Below are 27,701 nucleotides of genomic sequence, written 5' to 3' on the forward strand. Positions count from 1 at the left end.
ATTTGAACTCAGTTCTCTCAGGTTTTAGTCCAACACTCTAACCACTCAGGGGTGTAGTGTTGGGGGTGTGTGTGTGCCAGGCAAACTGAGTGTTGGGGTGGGGAAAAGATTTGTATCAGTTTACACTTTAATGCTGATCCGCATGATCCTGAACCAACACAAAAACCTAAGCACAGCTGTCCTTCAAAATTGCACTTCTCTGAATTATGCGATATACTTCGTCAACCCAGAGCTGCATGTGTTAGTGGAAAGTGTGCACAACAATATATATAATAATGGAAGTAATGCACTGAAATGTGTTATGTTAGAGGGATAACTTGCAGAAATGTATACACTAGGCAAAAGGAATGTGCAGGACTATGTGTGTTGGGATATGTGTGCACAAAATATATAATTAATGTTCATGTAGATTTTTTTTAAAAAATGCAAACTGATGTAGAAGTGGGGCAAATCGAACATAAGACAGGTGAAAACAAGAAAACGAGAGAAACTGAAATTGGTAGATTCTTTCATTCCTACATGCGGCCAACCAGATGTTTTTGGACTTCAATTTCCATCATCCCTGATTATTGGCCGTGCTGACTGGGACTGATGGGAGTCGGGGTCCATCAACACCTGGAAGGCCCCAGGTACCCCACTCTTGGCTTAGACAAACTCATGAAGGTGAAATTTATTGGTGGCTATTAGCCATAATAGCCAAGTGAAATCACTACATTCCATTTATTGGATGTGATTATTCTGCTGTATTTGTTGCATTTTTATTGCTCCACCGTTACTGATTAGCTAAATTGATGCATGATTTATTAAGTATTGCACTTTGAAGTCTCAGCTGTTCACTTAAGGCATCCTGTGTCTTAAGATGTAGGGGTAAAGATAAGCAATGCTGTTTTTACAGGGAGGCTGTAAATATTTTTACACCGGCCAGGCATTTGTATAATGAGGCAAACTATTTTCTGGTGAAGCTTTTACTGATGTTATTTGCTGTTGAATTGCTGCTGCTGCAACTTTGTGGTTTACATGATGTCTTATTTCACATAATTGCTTCTCTATTGGTTGCTTGCCACCCTGAGCTCCAGATTGGAGGAAGGGTGAGATATAAGAATGAAAGAATGACTGGATAGATGATAGATAGATAGATAGATAGATAGATAGATAGATAGATAGATAGATAGATGATAGATAGATAGATAGATAGATAGATAGATAGATAGATAGATAGATAGATAGATGATAGATAGATAAATTCCATTTGTCACTAGGTGAGATAACTTAAAAAATAAAATAAAATCCCAGGCCTCTTAGAACTGTGGTTTAAGCTCTGCTTTTATGCAGCCTCACCTACATTTCATCTGCAGAACTTTTATCATTAGTTATTGTTTGGATAATATTATTGCTGGTTTTTAAAAAAAATGTATTTTGAGCTGGTTGAGGAATCTTTGTATTGAAGGGTGAAATAATAAAGACCTTTTGAAAAATAAAAAAGTGTACAGGAAGGATGCCTTTGCTCTGGGCAAATAAAGAGGAAAAGTTCTACAATTGTTTCTGCAAGTTTGAGTTCCAAGTATACTTCAAGTGATAAAAGACCAAAGATAGTGCATCACTTCTCAGTGCAATCTTGTGCATGTCTACTCAGAAGTAAGCCCAGTGAATACAAAGAGATGTTCTCAGTAAAGATGGGTATAGGAGATGGCACTGTAATCTCAGAAAGACTCTCCTCCCTGGAAGAGAGGGGAGTGGTTGTGGGCGGGAGCCCGAGCACCGCCCCTAGCAGGGGGCATTAGCCCCCTGCCTCCACCTGTCCTGGCTGGTGCCCACGCCCCTCGGCAGGCACCCAACCAGGTCCCTCCGAGGGGGCGTGCTCAGCAGCCTTTTGCTGCAGCGCCAGCCTCTCCCCAGCCTCATTCTTCACCGTCGCCTCATCACGAGTCATTAGGCATTGGAATAATGTGTTGTGGTGTGTCGAAGGGCTAGGTGTGGCCATCGCCTATGCCTTCAATTTTTGGGTATTCCGTTAAAGGAATCTGGCGGTCGTGTATTCTGTCCGATGCCTGCTTGGCGGGAGGCCATGGCACGACCCTCGGTGACATCAGGGGTGAGCCTATAGTTGGATTAGCATCAACATGCTCCACCTACTGGTGAATAAACCCACTTGTTTTAAGATCCAAAGCCTAAGCCAATACCTTTTCACTGCTGTAATCAATAAAGTTGTGGCCTTTCCTTGCCCATTAACCTTATATCACGTGTCCTTGTGTATTCATTTCACATTGCGGGGGTCGGGTCCTCGAACCACAAACAGACAGGATAGGGGCCTTCCTCAAGGGGGAGCAGCACCTTGAACCGCTTCTAAACTGAATTAAAAGGCCAAGTGGAATAAGTTCCCCTTACCGTTCTCCATGTGGTTCCTCTCGATGAAGTTCCTGCTGAGGTCTGCCTTGCAGATCTTCTCAACATGTCTCATGCACACATTCAGGAGGTCATCTCTCAGTATCCCCATAGACGGGCTCATGTTCTCTCCCTCCAGCAGGATGCTGTATGTTGGCAGGGATGGCGGAATGGTGTAGTTCCTCATCATTGCTCCAAATTCCTGCCAGGAATAATAGCAATAAACAGAAGTGGCGTACAGAAGAGGAGTGGGGTTTGGTCTGGACAAAGCCACTGGGCTGAAGCTAAGCAGGCCTAGGTCTGGTCATTAGTCTAAATATTGATGGACCACTCAGAAATCCTAGATATGACACCTTGAGTTCAATAGAAGAAAGACAGAATATAACCAGTGATGTAGTGATCCAGGGTTGCAGGGAGTCAAAGACTGATTACTATTTCTGCAGCAGGGTCCCTGTCTCCAGCGTCCTAGAGCTACTCAATCTCCATGAAAGAGGAGCTTTCTAGCCACTGTCTACTCCAAAGCTAGGGATTTAGGAACACTGAAAATACAAGGTGAATCCATTTCAAGAAAACGATGCACAGGGTCTGTTATGTACAATGGAATTTCATGGAAAGTGCAACTGCCGAATAAGATACTGGAGTGCTCCTAAACATTTGCGCACGTACATGTACAGAAAATAGTAGATCTAGCTGAATGGCAACTCATGGAGACCTGCATTGATTATGGCAATGCACCCCTAATTATTATTGTATAATTATAAGCTTATTGAATCATTATGGAAGGTATGTGCCTCTGGGGGGGTATGGCTGTGATCACCAGGAGCAGACCCTGCATTTCTGAATTTGCCACTACACTACTGAACATAACTCTATTAAAAATAAAAAGACAGTGAACATATCAAAGGTAGCCAATATGATGCATTCCAAATGTCACTGGATTGCAAGTTAGATCTCCATTTGCCATGCTAGCTGGGGCTGATGGGAGTTGAAGGAATAATAATAATAATAATAATAATAATAATAATAATAATAATAATTCCCCACTGTACAGCACTGGAGCAGTGCCGACAGCAAACCGCTATACAGTGCATGTGCAGCATTGCTACGTACAGAGCATGAGTGCGACACTGCACATGCACTGTACTTAGTGGATTGCCACTGCGCCGCTTCAGAGCCGTACGGACAGTTTGCGGTTGTAGTGGCACTGGAGGGATCCCAGCACTGTCCATACAGCGCTGGAGCTGCGCCGGCGGCAAACTGCTATACAGCGCATGTGCAGTGTCGCTACATATGGCATCATACGTAGCAACGCCACACATGCGCCTTACGTAGTGATATCTGTCCCAGGTGTCACTACGCCTTCCTTTGCCCCTGTTTCCTCCTCCTAAGTTTCAATGTTGCCCTTGTGAAACTCTGCAGTGGGGAGGAGGATGGAGACAAAATTAGCTCATTGGCTCTAGCTCCACCTAGTGTTGGTCTCCCTGCCTTCTGCCCTACCAGCCCCAATAAGCACCAGCCACCACAGACAGCATGGGAGAAAAAAATAGCCTTGCATACCTGCAGGAAGAGCACTGAGTCACTGATCTGGCCTATCTGCTCCCTGGTCTCCTTGTCTTCTTGCAAGAGTTTGGCCCTTTCTTCCAGCTCCTCCACAATCTCCTTGATGTTCTCCACAGCAACCTTCTCCCTGTGATCCAAACCAGCCTTCACTTCGTCCCGCTGCTTCTCCAGGTCACGGATCAGCTCTTTGAAATGCTGATCCACCGTGGCTTTCTCATTGGTGGTGAAGTTCTAGACGAAGAAACGGGGATGGAAATGCATTGACTCATCTACAACAAAGCTTTTTCTCCGCACGGCTGGAGCTGACATTCATCACAAAACGAAATGCCCATCACCAGTAGAGAGCAAAACCAAACCCCTTCTCCCTGGTGCCCTAGTTTTCTGTGTGCAAGGATGCTCTGAACATTGCAGACCCACACCGGGAGTGTGATGTGGGATGCTCAGCAAAAGCTGCACCAGTTCAATTTCCTGAGTGCGTGTTTTAGAAACGTTTGGTAGGGTGGGGACTGGTCATTTCCGTGTTATGTCACTGACATTTCTAGACACCTTCATGCAAAGTGTATCCTCGCAGCTGTGACTTATATTGTGTGCAGAATCCAATATAGAAACCATCCTATCAGGGGTGGGGAACCTCAAGCCAGGGCAGGAGCAAATGTGGCCCCCAAGGTCTCTCCAACTGGCCCTCTTTGGCTTTGTTTCATACCCTGAGTGTTTTTCCCCTGTCCAGGTTGTATCCTTCACCTCTGATGATGCCTTTTGCTTGTCCAGATGGAGGACAAAGAGGGGTATGTGAGCATGATTAGAAACTTGACAAAAAGTCAAATTTATATTCATTGCTTCATCCACTTTCCCTCGGGCTCCACCCACCATTGGCATGTGGCCCTCAGAAGCCTACTCAGAAGGAAATGTGGCCTTTGGACTGGAAGAAGCTTCCCCACCCTGGTCTAGATTGTTAAGAGTAGCTGAACAAGGAGAAGTCTGAAAGGGTGCTTTTGTGCACAGTACAACCTGCAGGGCGGAGGTATAACAAAGCACTTCAAGATGACATCATCATCAGTTGATAGCTTCCCAGGTTTCTTCTGATCTAACCACGTTAGCGGTTTCTACTGAGAACGTTTCCACCCACACAGAGATTCTCAGCTAAATCCTGCACTCAAAACATTCTGGTCTTTTCCCTGTGAATCAGGAGTCCTGTGAAACCCTGGGGAGACTTTTAAGTCAGACTTTTGCCAACCTGGTGTCCTCCAGATCATTTAGGCCACTAGTGGGTGTAGCAACATCTTGAAGTTCCAAGTTGGGGAAGACTGGACTAGAACTGATGCAGAACTAGGTTCAGAGCTCCACTCAGCAATGAAGCTCACTGAGTGTCCAGACAAACCTTCCCTGCCTGTCCTGCCTCGTAAGGTTATTGAAAGGATAAAATGGGTAGAGGGTACAGAACAAATAAACAGGCATGCCACCCTCAGCTCCTTTGCGGTGGGTCAGGGATTTATTTATTTTTTAAAAAATGTAATAAGTAGTAAAAGAATGAAGATTACATTAACATGGGGCACAGTGAATCCATATAATGGAAGTTCCCATGCACAGGCGTTCTCCTGCGATTTGGAAACAGAAAAAGCCGGCTTTGCATATATTGCTTGACATGATTTTTTTTTATTTTTGCAACACCCTCGGATATTCAGGGATGAGCTCTGGCAGTCGAGATAAGCAGACAACTCTGGCAGAGCCAAGGCACAGAATTTAAATGCGCTGGGTAGTCCCCGGAGTGTGAGACGAGCTTGTGTGTTCCAGGCCTTCTGCCAAGTTAGATGTATGGGCCTATTCTCTCCCCCCCCCCCCACTTCTAGCCCATGCGGTTGGTCTGGCCCTGAAGAGATACTCGAAAAGAAAAGTGAGCAAGAGGTGAGAACATGAGCGGAGGAAGCAAAATGACATCTTAGGAGAACCATATGGGGAGGAAATGGAAGTGAGGAGAAAAAAAGAACAAGGCAGAAGAAGGTGGAAGTTTCCAGCTGTATCTAATGCTGGTTCTACTCAGAGTAGACTCACTGAAATTTATTTAGTCAGGGTAAAGGGACTCCTGACCATTAGGTCCAGTTGTGACCGACTCTGGGGTTGTGGTCCTCATCTCGCTTTACTGGCCGAAGGAGCCGGCGTACAGTGGCCAGCATGACTAAGCCACTTCTGGCGAACCAGAGCAGCACATGGAAACGCCGTTTACCTTCCCACCGGAGCGGTACCTATTTATCTACTTGCACTTTGATGTCTTTCGAACTGCTAGGTTGGCAGGAGCAGGGACCGAGCAACGGGAGCTCACCCCGTCGCGGGGATTCAAACCGCCGACCTTTTGATCGGCAAGTCCTAGGCTTGCCACCCGCATCTTTTAGTTGGCTATAAAACATTGATATGCCACTATTCATAAAAATGTGTGAGAATAGTTTACAATGGTATATATTTAATAATAATGATGATGATGATGATGATGATGATGATGATATCAGAAATCATCTAGCTATTGTGGAAAGCATCTGTTTTCATTGCCTGCACAAGCCTGGTGGACTTGAAATGTTTTTAGCAAGCATTTGAAAGCTGAAGCAGAACCTCGCTGCTCAATCTCTATTGGGAGAGCATCCCACAAGATCGGGCCAATGACACTTAAGTTCCCTCTTTACAGGGAACTTTGGGAATTGGAGTTTTCTGAGGGAGTCTCCTAGCAACTCTCAGCACCCTTAACAAAACTACAGCTCCCTGAATTCTTTGAGGGAAGCCATGACTGTTTAAAGCTGCATCAAAGTGCTTTAAATGTATGGTGTGGACATGGCTTCTGTTGGAGTGCAAAAAGTTGGAGGAAGGAAATGAGCAGAGCAATGAGGGGGCAGTAGTTTTGGGAAGAAGAGGGAAGTGGGAGGATTTTGTGTGGCTCTCACCTTGATACGGTCCCTCTCTTTCTGCCACTTGTCCACTTCATCTTCCAGCTCAATGATCTTCAGCTGCAGCTGCTCTTTCTGCAGAGAGAGCTCAGTCTGTGGAGAGGAAAGAAAACCACCAATGAAATCATACTCTGCTAGGAGGCAGCTTCAAAGCCCACAGATGCTGCTCACTTTTGCCCTTGGCCCCTGGACTGCAACTCCCATGAGTTACAGGTTACTGGCAATTAGGAGTAGCTATCAGAGATAACCAAGCTCATCTAGATAATCTCACTAGTTGGGTCAGACAATCCCAATCCCCAAGCCGAACACACACAGACACAAAACTAGACTTAAAGCTTTGGGCAGATTTCTATCTACCCTCATGAATTGGTTTTTTAAGGGGGTTAGGATTATGCTCCCCCCCCATCACATTAATGTGGATTGCTGTGGGGGGTGGAGGGTGTCAAGAAGCCAAATTTCAAAATCCAGATGTGTTTGAAGCCCAGGGCCCAGCCCAGGGTGTGTCGCTACAACAATAACAGTTTTCCATGTAATTACAGGATGACGTGGCCCATGTTGCAACAGAGAGGAGGACGCCCTCGGCAGAAATTTTGTTTAGACATGACCACAGATTCATTCACTCTGCATCTAGCCCTTTGATGATGCCATGATCAAGGCAGGGTGAGGAAGACAGTGAGAGGAGAAAGAAGGACTGAAATCCACCAGCTCGCTCAGGCACTGTTGAATCACAGCCCACTTTGTCCCTTCCAAGCCTTGAGAGCAGAGGCAGAAAAGGTTAAGAGTTGGGCAGAGATGTGTTTGCATGGCTGGCTGTCCCTTGACTGGTGCATGATTCTAGGAACAATGTGCCTGTCCAAAGATCAGGTTTGTCCAGGTAGATGAAAATGTGACAGAGGCCATCTGGAAGGAAGACGTTTCTCTGCGCCTTCCCCTATTTCTCCATCATAAAGTGTGGCCCAGTGATTCAGCTGTGATTCCTGCATTGCAGGAAGCTATACTACATGGTCCTTGGGATCCAACTCTACAATTCTATGACAGACACCTGGATTTCAATGCATGAGACCCACAAATAGGCGTGCTTGCCCTAGTGCAAATCTTGGAGTTGCTGTGCACTTGGCGTGCAGTCTTTCTGTGTGGCGTGTACTAGGCACGTGGTCAGTTTCACATCAGTAGTTCATCCCACAACACACCTGGAGCCCTGCACTCACATAGCTGCTCTTTGTAAGAATCTAAGAACTGCTTTGTGGAGTAAAGGTCTGCCTAGCCCAGTCTCCAGTTTCCAACAGTGACCAGCCACAAGATCACAAGCAGGTAAGGCACATTTGTCCCCGACATCTACTATATCCAGAGATACACTGCACTTGAATGTGGAGGCACCATTTAGTCATCGTGCCAAATCAAATTACTATCATGCTAATTCATGTCTCCACATTATGAAATTTAGCCACCCAGAGAAAGATAACTTGGTCCTGAGAGATGAACAATTTTTTCTAGCCTTCCTTTGTTTATCCTGTGTGTGCTAACACAGCACCGCTAGAAAGGAACACTACAAGGCACCTAAGTGACTGTTATGTTGGTCCCAATTTTACATCAATGAGACAGGAATACTATGATGATGATGATGATGATGATGATGCTAATGATTTATTTATACCCCAGCCACTCTGGGTGGCTCCCAACAAAATATTAAAAACACAATAAAGCATCAAACACTAAAAACTTCCCTAAGAATTCCTTTCTTTCCTGGATAGCAGGTAGGGAACAAGTGACCCACAAGACAGTCATTGGGGCTTCCCAATCTGGCCAGGGGTATTCCTTCCTTGCCCCGATGCCCCTCTTACTTCACCCACCCAAAAGAAACATAGCAATCACCTGTTGACCCCGACAGAAAACCTTTTGTCCAAACCTAATTGCAGTACAAGACACCTTTTTGGAAGGAGGCCACAGTTGGGAAGGCAAGGGTTAACTTGACAAGGTACTGGAAAAAGAGCACTGTCTCTAAACATATCTGAAAGTGTTAGACACATCTTTATTCATTATTATATTCATCTAATACTCCAAATTTCATACACACACACCTCTAGTTATGGGTGTTGCTGGAATTGAACAACCTTTAATTTCCAAATCAATTAATCCAAAACATGCATGCTCTTCTCTTCATCTTACTGCTTAGCAGTCTTTGGAAATTCCCACAGGGGCTTTGGACACATTTGCACAATCCAACTAATGCAGCTTAGTTAACCTGGACATCATTCAAACATTGTGTTTTTCAGATGAACCAGAAAACAGATGGGTGACAAAAGGCGAATTATTTTCTCTCTGCCAAACTAAGAAAGTGAATCGAGGAAAAAACCTCTTACAATCCTATGTCAACACGCGGCTTTCATTAATAAAACCTGGTGCACTCTGCAATAAATCTACAATGCAGATAAATAACACCATTTCACATGCTGAATATCTAATGGAAAGGGAAGAACTCAGCCAAATTTATCAGATCTCTTGGGTGGACCCTTTTTTTAAAAAAAAAAGATAAATATTGTAATTTGTTTCACACCCAGGCCCTAAGGCTATAAGGCAAGAAAATCTTCCATCTCACTTTTGCCTTATGGTGCAATCCTGAGAAGTAAGTTAGGCTGAGAGGCAATCACTTGCCCAAGGTCAGCCCATGAGAAGCAGGAAATAAAAGAAATTTGAAAGCACTCCCTCCATTACGCCACACTACCTGTGTCATGAGATTGGGATAGTGTGGATCTGAGAACATGCCCCTCAAATCATGTGTGGTCTCACACTGCTGTTGGACTTTGCAAGCACATAGTAACCAGGAACTGTTCCGCTAAGGGCAGGCCTCAATTGCCTACCTGAACTGGTTTAACAGCCAGCTCAGCCACCCTCCAACAAACCCAATGAACTATGGCACCGTAGACATGCCAGTGATCTCTTAACAAAGCACTTTCTGCAGCTTGAGAAAACCAATGCCCATTATGCCTTTGGGTGGAAAGCCATGATGGTCAAGCCATTTTGTATGGAATCCAGTACATGTGTTTATAATGTATGTAATGGGGTGGCACATCCAATTTTGCAGCCTGAGGCAAAACAGGAAGTTGCTGCCCTGCTACCGCAGCGGTCTCCTTTGCCTGGGCTGAATGATGGTGGGTTCCAGTGGGTTCAGGCTAGAACTCACAAAGTGCATGAGATCTCATGAGATTTTGGTGAGATCTCATAAGATCTCAAGTGCTGCTGCCGGCACTGGTTCTCTGCCACCTTGTAGGCTTCCGCCACCTGAGGTAAGGTATCTCAGCCTGCCTCATGGGTGGGCCAGCTCTGGGATGTGCCATAAACATCTTTCATGCCCCATCTAGGGATGAGCGAACATGAGGCTCTTTTCTTCTTGGAAAAAAACTGAGTCCCTTCAAGCCTTCAAGTACTGCACTCAAATGCTTAAAACTCCATCTAGGAGAGTTTCAGGCTTTCAAAAGAATGCCCAGAGGGACCCAGTTTCTTGTTCCACCCGTTACTCTGTCCCCAAGGAGGTAGTGAAAGAACTTCGGGGCAGGTAGATGGAGTATAATGCAGTGAATAGGGCCGGCTCTACCATTAGGCAGAATGCAGCAGATGGGTAGAAATTGTGGCAGGAAAAGCTAGAATACCGCCCAGTCTGCCCTGCACTCCTTTGATGCTCTCATGTCCAGTGGAGGCAAGCAAAGTGGAATACAGTTTAGCTACCTGTCTAGTTAACATTTGCACATAGAATTGCGGTGGGGTGGTGGGCACCTTCCTATATTTTGCCTGGGGCAGCAATATAGTGTCTGATGGGTAGAATCATCATCATCATCATCATCATTTATTCACTCTTCAGCCTAAGGTCCTAAGGTAAATTACAACAATTAAAACACAGTATCAGAAACAGTTTAAAACAACTGGCAATCACAGAAATAAGGTCGGTCCTAAAAAAATACACCTCTGTAAAGGGTCTTCTGTAAAGGGTAAAGAGGTGTGTCTTCAGTATTTTCCAGAAACTGTATACTGAAAGTGCCAGGGGAGGGAGTTCCACAGCACAGGGGCTGCCACAAAGAAGGCCCTCTCCTGGACCACACCAAGTTTCTGAGACTGATGGTACACCCAAGAGAGTCTATAGGGAAGGAACAGATCTTTCAGGCGTTTGGGAGTATGTACCACCTGTGCTCCAAAGTGATCAGAATGTCATAGGACTTTAGGAAGTTGCCCGCGGCAGAACATAGTGCAATCTCCTAAAAGGTGGAGACATGTGAAACTAACTTAATAAAGCTTTGAAGTTGGGTATTTTAGGATGTTAAGTAATATAACATGCTCCTGCATGTTACTTAGAAAAAAAGAAGACTTCAATTATTCTAAATATGATGGTATATCTTTTTTTTAAAAAAAGGAAGAAAAATGGGGTAAATCCTAGCTAACATCCCAGGAAAAGGAGAGTGAAGCTTATTTTGTGAAGGATAAGCTACATGCCTGTTTTTGCTATCCCTGTCACTTCATGATTTTACAGTTTCTGGGGCTTTTTGTTTTAAGTGAATTATGCAGTCAGCAAAATATTCCTTTTTGAGTGTTATTTCATTTTAATATGTACGTATTGTTGCATGCCACCCCAACCTCCAAGCAGTCAGAGACTCCAGGGATGGATGCTTTCCCACAGTTTTGTTTCCTTGGAATGAAGTTCACTTGGGTCTTTCTAGAATCCTAGAATTGTAGAATTAGAAGGGACCCCAAGGGTCATGTAGTCCAACCCACAGCTATCCCAGGGTGGGCTCAAACCACCAAACTTCTGATTAACAGCCAGACACACTGACTCATTGCACCACAGAGAATCTTCAAGGAAGCCCTCCATCGCCTGCTACTCAGTTGTGGACCCAAAGGTGAGTCCATGAAAGAGAGGGACAAGGTAGTATTCGGTGGAAGTCTGAGGCTCAAGCAAGCATGATCAAAGCTGGTGCCTGATAATGCCAAGGCTGTAGGTTTGATCCCTGTATGGGACAACTGCATATTCCTGCATTGCAGGGGGTTGGACTAGATGATCCTGAGGGTCCCTTCCAACTCTATGATTCTATGAATTCAGGCACTTATGACCATCTGTACTCAGAGCTCTCACCCAGCCGCTAATCCAGTTTGCACCAGGGTTGAGGCAAAGTGAGAGCTGGACAGAGAAGACTAATGCTCCTGGCTATCAAAGAGGACCAGACCTCTCTCCTAAAGAATCCTGGGAGCTGTAGCTTACCCCCCCCCACACACACACAGAGCTATAATTCCCAACACTCTTAAGAAACTAACTTCCTGAGATTCTTGGTGGGAGCCATGTGCTTTAAATATGACGTGGATATGACCTCAGCACAGACTATGTGGCACACACAATTCTCTCCCCTCCAATAACTCACCATCCCCATTCCATCCTCCCATCTTCTGCCATCTGAGGTAGCCATCTCATGGTGCCTAATGGTAGGGCCGGCTTTATTGGAGTTCCCTGGCTGGTTACCTGTTCAGAGTTTTAATAGAGCGGTATAATACTGAGTGATTGGCAGCCCTGTCGATGTATGGGCTAGGCAGAGCTTGAAAGACAATTTCAAAGAGAGAGAAAGGGAATGGATAATTGACCTTTTATGGTGCTTGTCGTCAAGATGGATTCAAGAGGTTTTTTAAAAAAACCTTTAGTTACTAACTCATTGTATAAGCCATAATCCCTTTGATCTGCTCGCGTTCCTGATCTGGGAGATGGGAGCTGTGTCAACATCAATCTCTGCGGCACAATGAGGCACAGCTGGAGTGATGGCAAATTAAAATTTCACCGGTAATTTAGGGTAGCCCAGACCTTGGAACCACTGCCATCCACAAAGATTGCACTTTTGTCCCAAAGATTTATAGGAGAGATCGTGAGGATGCTCTCGCCTGGCGCATTCCAAACAGCCATAATGGCAAGGGGGCGGGCGGAGGAAGAAATGTGAGCAGCGAGGCAGGTAATGGAGTACACCAAAGAGAGTCTGATTTATTAAAGGGGTGGGAGAAGTGTGATTTCTCATATATTAAAGGTGCTCATGAAAGGGCCGGAGGAAGCAATTTTTTCATAATACAAAAATTGAGAAGAAAGGAGTAAATCAAGAAGAGGCTTAGACTCAAAGGACGTGTTCTGATGTCTCCACAAAGGCTGAAGTGTTCAGAGCGGGCCTCTCACTCCTGTCCTAGAGATGATGGATAGGTCATAGGTTAGCAGGGCTGGGGAAAGCTCCCTGTTTGAAGCCCTGGAAAACCAATGCTGGTCAGTGTGTAGACAGGACTGTGCTAGATGGACCAGTGATCTGACCTGCTAAAAAGGAGCATAGAGTAAGTCAGGGTTCAGCAAGGTTTATCTTGCCTGGGCCGGATCGGTCCCGCGAAGATCTCTTCTTGGGCTGAATTGCACATGTGCGTGAGCACGCTCGCCCACGATTTTTAGCGTCTGCATGCGCATAGATGTGATTTCCGGCATCTGCATGTGTGCAGATGCAATTTTCCAGTGCCTGCATCTGCACAGATGTGATTTCCAGTGCCGCAGAAGCAAGTCCCCACGCGAGTGGGCAACTTGGTTTGGTGGCAGCTCATGAGCTGGTCAAACGATCTCGATGGGCCGCTTCCAGCCCATGGGCCTTAGGTTGCTGACCCCTGGAGTAAGTGGTGGGGGAAGCATAGCTTGAGACTCTGGAGAGCAGCTGCTAGCCAGAGTAGGCAATACTGGGCTAGACCAGGATTGGGAACCCGGAAGCCACATTCACTCCTAAGCAAGCATCCATGGGTCACACATCCATGGTGGGCAGGGCCAGATGCAAAAGTGGGCAAAGGAAGGGGTGTGACTTAGCTTTGTACAGGGCACTATATTCCAGGCACATAAAACTCAGGGGTTTCTCCACAGGAACTCAACTCCTCTCATTCCATCCAACACATTCCATCCATGGACACATCCAGATGAGCAAAATCACTTGGGGAGGGTGCAGGACAAGGTTGATGAGAGATGGAAGGGTCTCAAGGGCCAAATAAATGGACTTGGGGGTATTTTCAGCCCCTGGGCTAAGGTTTCCCCACCAATGGCGTAGCGTGGGTTGCCAGTGCCCAGGGCTGCATGGAGGGGTGGGGAGGCAGGGAAACAGACAGAGTACGCATGCACATTCAACAGCCTAACAGTGTCCCCGTCACCCAGGAGATCACAGCCACAGAGACAAGAAAATAAGAGTTGTTCCATTGTCTGGAGAGGTCACTTCCTGTTTCGCATGGAGAAGCCACTTTCAACAAAGCCCAGTGACGGAAGCACATAGCTGTACTGAGGCAGCACCGGTGTTCAAATTTTGCTCCCCTAACAATTTTGCACCTCGAGCCTTCCTCTGTACTGGAATGGCATGAATGGTTTAAACCAGCCCTGATCAGTGGGACACCACAGCTAGGTGGCAAGGCAGAAAAACTAAGGGACAAATAGGGAGAAGGAGAGTGTGTGCCCACAGAGGCTTCAACTTTTTCACCAGTCATTCCTTCTTCCTAAAGAACTTTGGAGGAGGTTAAGCTTCTTGGACTAATTCCTGGTTCCATCACCAAACTACATTTCCCAGGATTCTCTGAGGGAGAGCCGAAGCAGTTAAACTAGTATATTCCCATTATATGTTGAAAGCTGATATGGCTAGAGAGAAATGGAGGAATTAAACCAAAGGAAACAAGGGAGATGGAATAGAGTCCACACCCATCATTATTTACTAAACTTTTTTATCATTAGAGAGAGGCACGATTTTGCCAATTTTGACTAGAAAAATTATCAGACCAAAGGGAGCTGATGAAATGATGGATGGGCAGTTGAGAGGCAGCACCATCCCATTGTGCTCAGTGGCAGAAGGGACAGGCGGCAGCTCATCTGCAGAGCATTTACTGACACACAGAAGGTTCCGGGTTCAATCCCTGGAATCTCCAGGTAGAGCTTGGAATGTCTTCTATTGAAAACCTGGGAAAGCAGCTTCCAGTCCGTGTGGAGACAGTACTGAACTAGAAGAAGCAATCCTCCGACTTGCTTCCTCTCTTCCTATTATATTCCTGCAACTTAGGAGCACAGGTAGTACATCCAGTCAGACCCACTTAAAGTAGGGGGAGTACATTTTTTAAGAAAACACCTCAATTTGGGGTTTCTGCAATGCACAGGGGTCCCTCCAGGTAACCTCAATCCCACATGTCTCCTTGTAGGATATTGCTGTTAAGAACATGGGGAGAGCCTGCTGGATCAGGCCAGTGGCCCATCAAGGCCAGCACCCTGTTCCCACAGTGACCAACCAGATGCCTGTGGGAAAACTGCAGGCAGGATCTGAGCACAAGAACCCACTCTCCCTTTCTGAGGTTTCCAGAAACTGGCATTCAGAAGCATGACTGCATCTGACCAGGGAGGCAGAGCATAGAGATCATGGCTAATAGCCATTGAAAGCCTTCTCCTCTATGAATTTGTCTAATCCTTTTAAAGGCATTTCAGCAAGTGGCCATCACTGCCTCCTTTCTCTATGCAGAAAATGGAGGGAGACAGGACAACTTTTGAGCTGCACACATCCACCCCCCCCAAAAAAATCCCTGCTGAATTAATTTAGATAATCAAAACCAATCCATCTTGATCAGATGGATGCCCCAGCTGAGGCATGAGATAATCAGGATGGTCATTTGGTAACCATTGCACACAAACACACAACCACTGCTTTGTCCCACCCCACCTAAAATCTGTGGCATTGGGAATCAATTTCCATCTCCTTAACCAAAGAAGACTCTATGCTCTGAATAGCTGCATGACAGGGAGAGTGGGAGCAATGCAGACAGACAGGTGTGCTTCCTTTTGTCAGAATGCCACCCCATGGGAGATGCTGTGCTTTCAGAACTTCTCTCGGTAGTGCAGCTCTTAAGGATGTTAGAGTCCCCTTCAGGTCAGCTCTTGGCAACCCACACTTCACATGCAATACACGGAGCACAATGTGATCCCTTTTGAAGATCACCCTCTTCAGAACCGCCTAGTGTTTGTTTCTGTGCTGAACATGTTCTTGGGCTGAGCAAAAGCAGCATTTGAAAAGGATTTGTCCGGCCAGTTTGAGCCAGAAGAGGCAATCCTGACCAGTGAGTGTAGGTTACTCCTTATTGTGTTTACATTATTTGATATTTATGCAAAATCTACAGTACCATGGAAATGATGTGGCTCTTGGGATCATACCACTTCAATTTGGGAGGGGGGCAAATTACATGCACAAAAGGCGTGTGTCAGGTAGAAACCTTGGGAATGTGAGGGCCAACCACATCGCCAGCACATGTGCTTCAATGATCCCGTTACCATTCAATGAGTGCATTCCACCTTTTTGTGACATTTGCATAGATACTTCCCCTGCTGGCTCTTAGAAGATGAGGGTGGGATGGAATACCCTGGGTAAGGCACCTTCAATGGGTTTTCTTAACCTGGAAGGTGCAAGACATGTAAGCAGAAACATCTCCTGTGTTGGCTGTGAGCTTCATGAGTGCAATATCAGAAGCTGCCAGGTTAGAACCAGGAACCCCATGGCTTTAGGTATGGTTCAGGATCAACATTGGGACTTGTAATGGTTGGTGGTGGACCTGGAACTCAGAAGGGTCCATATCTACCCCTGACACCCACCTACCAGGACTCCTATTCAGCATTGCTGCTGCCCCTGCCCTTGCATTGAGAGACCTCAGTTGGTACTACTGCACACTACTGCTGCCCGAACAAAACACTCCCCTCATTCAGATGCACTGCTAATTGGCTACAGCAGGCATAGGCAAACTCCGGTCCTCCAGATGTTTGGGACTACAATTCCCTTCATCCCTAGCTAATAGGACCAGGGGTCATGGATGATAGGAATTGTAGTCCCAAACATCTGGAGAGCCAGAGTTTGCCTATGCCTGGGCTACAGCACTCAGGAATGGGAGCTAAACCAGCATTTGGCTTCAACGCATGACGGACAGACATCATCTTAGATTACCCAAAATTCAGGGTTCAACTTTGATGTCGTGCATTGCAATGTAAGGTGATGAGCAGCATTTATGCATTGGGGCCTGGCTTGCTTTACAAAGCACCACTGCAGCTTGTCTGCCTGCCTGCCTGCCTACCTGCCTGAGAGAGAAATCCAGGTCCAGAAGGGGAAGATGAGGGATTGGTAGTGGCATCTCCTGGCACAACAGCAATAACATTGGAGGGGAGACTGATAGGGCAGCAGTACAGTGCAGGGGGCCATGTTTGCATGGATCCATCAACGTCTTAAGGAAATCTGGCTCTCATCCTGGCCTGGCTGACTCTTGCAAGAAACCACCTGAGCTGCAAGTTGATGTAACTGCTTAAGCCAGCCTTTCCCAATCAGATGTTGACTAGATGTTTTGAGCTACAGCTGCCATTAGCACTAGCCAGTAAGGCCAAAAGCCAGAGTTGATTGGAGTTATAGTTCAACAATATATGAAGGACACCACATTGGGGAAGTCTGGCTTAAGCAGAAAAAGGTTCCCAAGTCCTGAATGGTCTCTGCTCATCTGGACTTTGAACATTGACTCTCTTCAACAGAAAGAGCTATAAAGGGCTTCCTATTCAGACCATTGCTTGATCAATGGTTGTCTTCCCTGGCTCTTGGCTTGTTCTCTGGTTCTGAATTGCTGGCTCTGATTCCTACCTTGCCCTCCTGGCTCCCACCTGACAGCTATATCTGACTTCCCTCTGAAATGCAAAGTGAGAATGGAAATGCTGTTCAGACAGTGGGTTCTTTCTCAGTCTTGAGACTTCAGCAAATGGCCAACTTCCCCACCCGCAGGAACTGGTTGTAGACATTAGTAGGATAACAGAATAAGAATAAAGCTAGCCACCCGCATGTGAGCTGGGATGTGACATGCATGGGAAGGTGAAAAGTAAGCCAGAGTTTGAATATGCTAAACACATATATCTGATCTGTGTGCACCATGAGGCAATGATGATCTCAAATCAATATGGTGATGAAAGAGGAAACTCAAGCAACCTCTTGTCATTCCTCAGTGAAAGTTCTGGGTGTTCACCCAAATCTCCTCCCACTACTCATTTGCAAGAGCCCTGACCAAACCCAACCACAGTGGTGAGAATGGCTGAATGTGACTCTTGTATAATGAATTATGATGTGCTTCTATTCCCAAACGGCCCTTGACCTCTGTTTGGAATCCATGCAGCTGACCCCATCACAGTCATTCTGAAAGTCACTTATTTTATTGTATCACAGACTCCCCAACACCTAGCTATGTCCAGTAACTTACTGATTAAGTCTGTCTGATTAACTCCAGTGGTTGACTCTTTAGTTTCTGGTTTCTTAATTTTCTTAACTTTCAATCTTGCTCTCCAACAATGATCTCACGTAATGTTACAACACTGATAAGATCAATGTGCCAATAAAGACTTACAATACTAGGTCATTGGGGTGGACTAAAACAACATTTTTTATTCCCTCCCCCCCCCAAAAAAATCTTGAAAATCACAAGCTTAAAACTCAGAATAAGTCAAGTTCTTTGCTTCTTTTATGGCAAATGAAGAACTTATGTGTTTAACATTTTGCAGTGGAATAAAAGAGACCCCTCCTATCACTAGTGCAGAAGTCCCCTTTATGATAGACACAAGCATTAGACTTTCACACCAGCTCAGTTGTAACAGTAGATGAAATTTGCCAAGCACACACAAAGTCCCTTATACCTCCACTGAGCAATGGGTCTTTCCAACTCAGCATTCCATCTGGTCAACCAGATGCCACAGGAATGTTCACAAACTAGTCATGTTTTTAAAACTACTGATTTTATACTTATTTTGAGAATGTTATCATTTCAAGTGTAAGTCAACAAACCATGGGGTTTTTTTCTGCTTTTCCAGAAATCAGACCATGGTTTGTCTGGTGGGCTGAGCTCTTGTGTTCAAACAAGCCACACTGTGACTAAACAAACCATGTTTTAGCCTTATCTGTGAACCCAGGCCACTGGGTCTCACCTTCTTTGGTTGTGGTACCAAGAGCAGCGGCAGACATTTTGCAAAACTAAGAAGCCAGCCAGATCTTCTAGCAGTCAGCTTGGGAGAAAGGAGGGGCAGGTACACCACCATTTCAGCGTGTGAGAGAGATTCTTCTCTTTCCACTGTTATCTGGTCTTACAAACCCCACCTCTAATTCAGCCTAATTCAGAACTGCCAAGACTGAGCCCCATCCATAAATCACAGCCTCTGCATTGGGAGCCAACTCAGGGACATATACAGAAGGCCTATAGCTCAGTAGCAGAGGTCTGAAGTTCAATCCCTGGCATCTCCAAGTAGGGCTGGGAGATAACCCTATCTGAACCCCTGGAGAGCTTCTGCCATTCAGTGTAGACAATACTGAGCCAGATGGGCCAATGTGTGGTGTGGCAGAGCCACAGAGCTGCTCTCCTGACACCAGCATCACTACAACTTACCTGGATGGTGGTTGGGCAGGGTGGGGCTCTAGGGCTTTATGGAAGCACCAGCAAAACCACTCTGAGTACAATGGTACCTCAAGTTAAGTAATTAATTAGTTCTGGAGGTCCGTTCTTAACCTGAAACTGTTCTTAACCTGAAGCAACACTTTAGCTAATGGGGCCTCCTGCTGCCGCTGCACCGCCAGAGCACAATTTCTGTTCTCATCCTGAAGCAAAGTTCTTAACCCGAGATACTATTTCTGTGTTAGCATAGTCTGTAACCTGAAGCGTATGTAACCCGAGGTACCACTGTACTGTCCTGCAGAAGCACCAGTCCTGAACTCGCCACCTCCCTTCCTTGCCCCAGCTCAGCTAAGCAACAGAAATTCAGTGTGTCAGAAGGGGGGCTGTCTCTCTTTACACTGGTCCCTACTGGCAGCTTCTTATCTTCCTATGAGAAGCCAGATTTGTGTGTCGTGTTTTTGCACCTCTCCTAATAGCAACAGTCCTTTCATCAATAAGGGATAACAAAGAACTGGATTCAATGCATATACTTCGGAAGGCTTGTTTGTTCTCTGAGAGGAAACTTGTTACAAAACACAAACCTCTCTCAAAGCTATGGGAAGTCTCCAAGCCCCCTTCTCCAGTGAGCACGGAAGTATCAAAGGCTGGCTAAGAACTTTGAACAGATTTTCATCTGCACACCACTTTGTTTAAATTAGAAACACCCAGTTCCAGTCACTGACAGTGCTTCTAAAGAGCTTCATTAAGCCCACAAAAGGAAACAAGGAGGAAGAAAATAAATTTTAAAAGGCAGGGGGGAAATCAAAGCCTTCTCACTCAGATGAGATTTGACACAAGATGAGGGCTGGGCCCACAGTTCTTTGTTATTTCCAGACCTGTGGTTGTCAGATATTTCTTATGCTTTATCAGGTTTTTGTGGGTGGAGGGAGAAAAATAACCTTCAGAAAAAGAGTACTGGAAATAAAAATATTTATAAATATAAAAAATGTATCTAGCTCCCTGGAAGCACTTCCAGATTCTGTTTGTAAAACTCTCTTTTGCTAACAGAGAATGTTTGCTGCAATGCTTTGTGTGTGAAAAAGATCTTTATTCAGTAATCTTTTTTTCCACCCTGTTTTGTACTTAGGGTATTTTTGTAAACTTTTCCTTCACTCTTTCTTCAACTCTGTGAGCCTGAAGGCTTGGCAGCTTTGACAGGAAGTTTTTGTAAAAAAAAGGGGGGGGGAACCTCGGCAAGAAAATGAAAGAAAGAGAAAGAAAAAGGAACAGAATCCAAGGAGCTTTAAGGATAATACAGTTGGTAACATGACACCTCACACAGTCTTAGCATCTGCTCTGACATTCAAATAGAAAGACAGAGCTGGAAAAAAATCATATAATCCTGCTGGAATCTCACATATTGGGCTTAACTTTGGAAAGCAGTAAATTCTGAGAGGCATTTGCCTCTGACTGCTAAAGGCTAGAGCATGCTCTGCTGAAAATAGAGAAAGGAAGGGGTGTTGCCACATTTCTGACTCTCGTGGGTTTATCGCAGATCTTAGATATAAAGACAAGTCATCAAGGAGACATTTGCTGTTTTGCTTTTTCAAGTTCCATAATGGAGGGGAGGCTACCATTTCCACACAGTTTCCTCAAATGGACGTACAACGGGTGGGCAGAAGTTGCAATTAAAAAAAACACACCCAGGTATCCTTTGGATTTTACATCATCAGCACTTGCAATCTGCATAAATGCATAGCGATTAGCAAGCAAGCGAGACTCATAAACGGCTCCTCAGCTTTGCATATATCCCACATAAGCCATTGCGGTGACTTACGGCAGGTGTGGCTAATCTGTGGTCCTTCAGATGTTGTTGGACTCCAGTTCCCATCAGCCCCAGTGACCATGACCAATGGACAGGGTTGATAGAAGTCGTAATCCAGCCATTTCTGGATAGTGCAAGCTTAGCCACCTCTCACTTAGAACCACTGTGAACCAAGTTTAATCCCCACTCACACATGATACTAACGGAACAATCTTGGGACAGTCACTTTCTCTTAGCCTGTTCTACCTCACATGGATGTTGTGAGTATAAATTGGAGGGAGAGGCATACACACCATCCTGAGCTGCTTTTAAAGGGGGGATGGAATAAAAAAAGCAGTAAAAAAGAGGCTGCCCTCGATGTGGTGTTGTGGTTAAGAGCAATCTGGTGAATTGGGTTTGCTTCCCCGCTCCTCCACATGCAGCTGCTGGGTGACCTTGGGCTAGTCACACTTCTCTGAAGTCTCTCAGCCTCACTCACCTCACAGAGTGTTTGTTGTGGGGGAGGAAGGGAAAGGAGATTGTTAGCTGCTTTGAGACTCCGTAGAGTAGTGATAAAGTGGGATATCAAATCCAAACTCTTATTTTTATTTTATTTTATAAAAAGCCAGTTTGTAACTCTCAGAGCATTACACCTGGCTGGATTTAAATTGGGTCAACTATTTTTTCTGTGTTTGGGCTCTTGGCTTTGACTCAAAAAGACATTAACTCCCTTGGCATTGGCAGGGTGACAGAGTCCCCATTTCCAAAGTGTTTCATACCAAGCCTCTCTCACCCCAGCCTCATATGCAGACCAGAGTGAGCGAGCAATGCTCAAAACCAAGTTCCAGTTTTTATCTACATGAGCAGCAAGAATCAGGTCAGGAGATTTCCAGTTAATTTCAGCTCCCCTCAAGTCCTGGCATGCCTTGTGAATCACAGCCTACAGGCAAGGCTTTGGAATGAAGCTAGGGAGGCCAGCAGATGGGGAAAAGAAACAACAAGTTTCTAATCCCTTACTAAATGACGAACACTCATTGAAATGTCATCTTCTGAAATTCTTGCTCATGACCTCCATTTTATTTTATTTTTGAAAGTTACTATCCCAGGGGTATAATAATAATAAAAAGAGGTTTGTTACTTTTCCCAGTGTACAGGCAAACAAAATTGTAGCTAAGGACATAGGAAGCTGTCTTACACCAGGTCAAATTATTTGTCCACTTAGCCCAGTCTTATTGACACTCATATAACTGTTGAATTGGAAGGGGTCCTGAGGGTCATCTAGTCCAGCCCCTCTGCTATGCAGGAATCTCAGCTAAAGCATCCATGACAGGTGACCATCCAACCTCTGCCTAAAAACCTCCCATGAAAGAGAATCCACCACATTCCAAGGGAGTCTGTTCCACTGCCCATCAGCTCTTATTGTCAGAAAGTTCTTCTTGATGGAATCTCCTTTCTTGAAACTTGGACTCTCCTTTCTTGTAACTTGAAGCCATTGAGTTGGGTCTTATGCTCCAGAGCAGGAGAAAACAAGCTTACTCCACCCTCCATGTGACAGCCCTTCAGATATTTGAAGATGGCTATCACATCTTCTCTCAGTCTCCTCTTTTCTAGGCTAAGCATACCAAATTCCCTCAACTGTTCCTCATACGGCTTGGTTTCCAGACCCTTTATCCTCTTTGTTACCCTCCTCTGCACACCTTCCAGATCACTCCAGGTGTGATCTGAAGAAGGCAGAATAGTGTGGTACTATTACTTCCCTTGACTGGGACACTATACTTCTGTTTACGCAGTGTGGAACAGCTTTTTTGCTGCTGCATCACACTGTTGGCTCATGTTTAGCTTATGGTCTACTAAGACCTCTAGATCCTTTTCCCATATAATACTGGTAAGCTAGGTGTCTACCATATTATATTTGTGCAGCTGGTTATTCCTGCCTAAGTGTGGAACCTGACATTTATCCCAGCTGAAATTCATTTTGTTTGCTTTGTCAATCTGTTCAGTTCATCTTGAATCCTATTCTGTCTTCTGCAGCATTAGCTACCTCTCCCAGTTTGGTGTTATCTGCAAATTTGATGAGCAGTCCCTCAACTCCTTCATCCAAGCCATTTTAATAGATGTTGAACAACAACAGGCCCAGGGCATAACTCTGACTGGCAGCAGCTCTCCAGGGTCTTGTGCAGAGGTTTTCCACATCACTTGCCACCTGAACCTTTGGCGATGGGCGGGATTGAGCCCAGGAGCTTCTGCGTCCAAAGCAGTGAGCTATGTGCCTTCCCTGATACATCAGCACATGTTTAAGGGTTACCCAGATCCCTAGTTAGTCCCACATGTTCGTCATCTCTTTAACCCTCTCAGTAGTTTGTCCCATGAGACGTGATGCTCTGCTCTTGGGGATGGGGAGAAATTTAGTTCAGTTCACCTTGAAGGCTGAATCTATCAAATCCTCCCTTTTCAAAACTAAACGAGAACCGAAACACAGCCATCCATCGAAATTCACACTTCTCGAATTTTGCAGTGCATCATTCTAATAATGTGCACAAAAATGCATACATCGGGGAAAAGCATGCAGCAAAATGCATGCATTAGTGACAATAGCATATACAAATGCATTATGTTGGGGGAAATTGCATACAAAAGTGAGTGTTAAGAGAAGTGAGCACTTAAAATGCTGATGAATTTTCATGAGGACTTAAAAAAAAAATCACAAACTTTTGCAGAAATGTGAACAACTGAACTTAAAAGTGGAAACAAATGAGGAACCAAGAGAAAGTGATATTGACAGATTAGTCCATCCCTATGTGCATATCTGTTTTGCTGTGTCCAATCTCTGGGCTCCCAGGTATCCTTCCATTACCTATCAGGGTTGACAATACTGAACTTTATAGACTACTTGCTTGACCTCCATTAGGACTATCATTGCCTCTAATAACAAACTCAGGGAACAAGTGCCAATCTGGGAGCCAGTGGGCTCCTTCGGGAGGATGCGCAAGATTTAAATTGAATCATCAGCAACAACTGGATTGTATTCAAAATGGGGTCACTGGGAAACAAGATGGAGGTGTCAGCCTGCTTCTGGGAGAAACTCCAAGGATAATTCAGCAACACTCACTGGCCGTGAAATGTTGGGTGTCAGCAAGAAAAGGAAAAATGGAAGACACAGTGGTGTGGATAGATTGGAGAAGCCTAGAGTGCATTGCTGGCTGAAATGCTGGATAGGATTTAGAGGTGAGAATACATTGATTTTTGTTGCTGCTGCGAATCCTAAAATTATACACTTCCTGTTGAGGGTGCCTCTGACCAATATTTTGACTGGCCTGACTGTTTTTATAATGCCATCTATTTATTTCCAATGGCCTATTCTTTAGCAGTTACATGTAGGAAATTATTACCTCATGAACTGCTGCTTAGTTGAGAAAACACATCAGATAGAGTTTTCAATGGGTGCCACAGCCATTAGCTTCCCCTAATTCTCCACCTCTTCTTAGGTAATAAATAAATAAATTGAAAATCCTTTCATTAAAAAAAAAGTCTTCTCAGCTGTTTCTGAGAGAAATTTTTTTTGTTATGATTATTCAGATGTCTTTAAAACCATTTTGTGAGGCTCCCTGTATAAAACATGACTATACCTTTTTAAGCCACTAGGCACCTTCAGTGTCGAGGGTGTTGTACCCAAAACAGAAAGAAAAGGAAAAGAAAATCGTTTGAGAAAATAAACACCTCTCAAAGAAAAGTAGGGAGACAGAGGAAAAAGAGAAGACAGGTTGATGTTAAGTATTTGGGGGGCAGAATCTTGAGGGGTGGACACTGGAAACGTCTAGCCAGGGTCTTCATCCTCTTATATCATTCAAGGAATAAAAAGTCCAAAAATATTTGGGTTTATCTATATTATCCCCTTCCTTCCAGGTGTTTTCTGAGGTAAAAATCCCCCTTCTACAGAAACGGAAAGGTGTTAAAATCCTCCTATGTGGTGTAAGTCCCCCTCAGATGAGTACATCCTTATTCACCCTGCAGCGCTCTGTCATGACAAGTTGTACCTGCTAAAACTATTCTTTCCAGAAATATGAGGGCTAAGCCATAGAAGTTTCCAGCAGTCTCTCTTTTTCTTACTCTCTCTCTCCTGCACGAAACCCATCAAGCTTTAACCCATCAATCACCCATGCCTTGTAAACTGTTCACTGTAATTGTCACTCAGCTACTTTACAGCGCCAGAAACACCCTTACAACAATGACCCTCAATTCAGTTCACGAGCACAGTATATCCTGTCTTCCATTCTCTCTCTCTACCATCCATGCCTGACACACACCCCAGGTCCCACAGACATATGTCCTGACAGCTGCCATGAGCACACATCCAGATTATACCAACAACCCAGCTTCTGACTTCCAAATGTCAGAACGGTCCCCAGAGCCTAACCTTTTTATATAGCCTAACTTCTTTGAGGATGGCACTTGGGGCCTCCCCTTAAAGGTATGAAGACCCAGGTTGTCCTTCATCTTGACAATCAATAATTAGTCTGCACATGCATGCTCCTTGTTTGCAAACTCCAGCATCAAGCAGCAACTGGAATGCGTGAATCTGCCAACACCAGAGAGTTTCATAACATTTTGCCTCAAAATACTTCTAAGGCAAAAGGTTTTAGCTCAGTATTTGAACATCTGCTTTGCATGCAGAAGGAAGGTTCCAGGTTCAATCCCTGGCATCTGCAAGTAGGTCTGGATAAAACCCCTGGCTGAAAGAGCTTCTGTCAATCAATGCAGACAATATTGAGCCAGATGGACCAAATGATCTGACTCAGTGTCAGGCAGCTCTTCCTATATCCTATATCAATGCACACATAGCAGGGTGCAAACCATCACATGTTGGGATATCAAGTGATAGGCATGCATGTGTGAACCAGCCGGACAGGCCCACTGTATCACATTTATGTCATTAGACATAAGAATGTTTGCTGGGTTGGAAATGGGGTACTTGAGACTGAATCAAGATGTTTCCCTTCCTGATATGGAAAGAGTAAAGATCCAGTATAATATGTAGGAAAGGAACAATACCTCTTTGCCGGATTTCTCAATCTCTACCGTCACCGTGGTGTGGTTCTTGTGCTCCTGGAACATGCAGAGGTAACAGATGCAGACCTGGTCCGTCTGGCAGAAAAGCTCCATCGTCTTGCCATGCACAGGGCATTTCCTGGCTTCAAAGTCCTTGATGGGGTCAAGGAGCTGGTGATCCCGGAAGGCAGCCCCTTCAAAGTGAGGCTTCAGATGGAGCTCACAAAAGCTGGCTTGGCACACAAGGCAAGACTTCACAGCCTTCTGCTTGTTGTCAATGCAGGAGTCGCAGAGGACCTCTTCGAGGACCCGGGGCCTTGAACTGGACCCTCTGCTCACCCGGTTGAAGTTGGATCTCTTGGTGTCTCCTGATTCCCCAAGGGAGACAGTGGGTTTCCTCAGATCTGCAATCTGCCCACTGGAATACAGTGGCTTCTTCACATCCCCTTCGCTGGCGAAGGTTTTCTTTGTTTCCATGTTGTATATAGACTTCCTCAGGTCCCCTCTTTCTGGGAAGGACATCTGGGACCTCCGAGGCTCCCCTAGAGGCATGGAGGGGAACACTGGCTTCTTGCCCTCCCCAGACTCCATGTTGAAATAGGTTGACCTCTTCTCATCGGATTCAACAAACTGGATGATTGGCCTCTTCCAGTCGCCCCCAGAATATATCGATTTTTTGAGCTGTTCTATCTCCAGGGCAGGGCTGGTGTTATTCTTGTTGGCATCTTTCTCCCCTTTGCTTGGGCTAGTTGGTTTCTTCCCTTCTTCTGCCTCTCTTGGTGGAGAGGCTGGGGTCTTCACGTCTTCTGACTTACTTGTGGTCCCATTTGCTCTTGCTGCCTCCATCCCGTAGTTTTTCCTCCTGGCCTCAACACTTTCTTTTCTCTCTCTCTCCTGCAACTGTCAGGAAACGGCAGAAGTCTTGGACTACCTTACCCTTTCACAAAAGCCGGCAACCTCACTGGCTGCTGTCCCGGCAAGGAATGGAAGAACAATACGTCAAAAGCTTTACCTAAATGCCACACCTGAAAGATGGGGAGGAGAAGTGAGATACCTGAATTACACTGGGCAGAGCCAGAGAGAGAGAGAGAGAGAGAGAGAGAGAGAGAGAGAGAGAGAGATGTTACAAAAGGCATCAAGAGAGCCAGCTGCATAGTTAATTATACAAGCCAGCCCACACCCAAGAACATTCTTGTCTAACCAGGTTTGGGAATGAAGGGTTGTTTATGTGTCACTTTTTTCTTTCAAAAATAATTTTCATTAAGAGGCAGCAACCAGTTCTGCTACCTACTTCGAAAATAGTTGCTTCTGTTGACAGCAGGAGTGGAGTGACCTTCTCTGCTGCATGAGCAGGATTATATGTAGAGTGTAAGGTACAAGAAAGGGGGGGGGAGTGGACTGCTTGTGTGTACATGCAACTAGGCTTGCCATTGGAATTGATGCAAAGAGTCATAATCAGATAATAAACTAAGGATATTAGAGTTTCCATGAGAACTAGAAGCAGAAAATGTCTGAAGCTGAGAATCTCAGCTTCTGACATT

The 27,701-nt window shown here is 45.2% G+C and overlaps 1 protein-coding gene across 3 annotated transcripts in view; it reads right to left on the bottom strand.

The window, feature by feature from the left end:
- The window catches only part of TRIM29 (tripartite motif containing 29), a 48,248-nt gene extending 21,015 nt beyond the window's left edge, over positions 1 to 27,233 (bottom strand). For all 3 annotated transcript variants that reach the window (XM_083714043.1, XM_083714042.1, XM_083714041.1), the window contains exons 1-4: positions 26,164 to 27,233; positions 6,870 to 6,965; positions 3,940 to 4,173; positions 2,386 to 2,584 (exon numbers count right to left, since the gene is read on the bottom strand). In XM_083714043.1, the coding sequence (XP_083570169.1) occupies positions 2,386 to 2,584; positions 3,940 to 4,173; positions 6,870 to 6,965; positions 26,164 to 27,006 (1,372 nt within the window). In that variant the 5' untranslated portion in view covers positions 27,007 to 27,233. The remainder of the gene's footprint in view (positions 1 to 2,385; positions 2,585 to 3,939; positions 4,174 to 6,869; positions 6,966 to 26,163) is intronic.
- Between the last annotated feature and the right edge of the window lie 468 nt (positions 27,234 to 27,701).

Source organism: Podarcis gaigeae (genome assembly GCF_964106915.1).
Source record: "Podarcis gaigeae genome assembly, chromosome: 15".
Lineage (NCBI taxonomy): Eukaryota > Metazoa > Chordata > Lepidosauria > Squamata > Lacertidae > Podarcis > Podarcis gaigeae.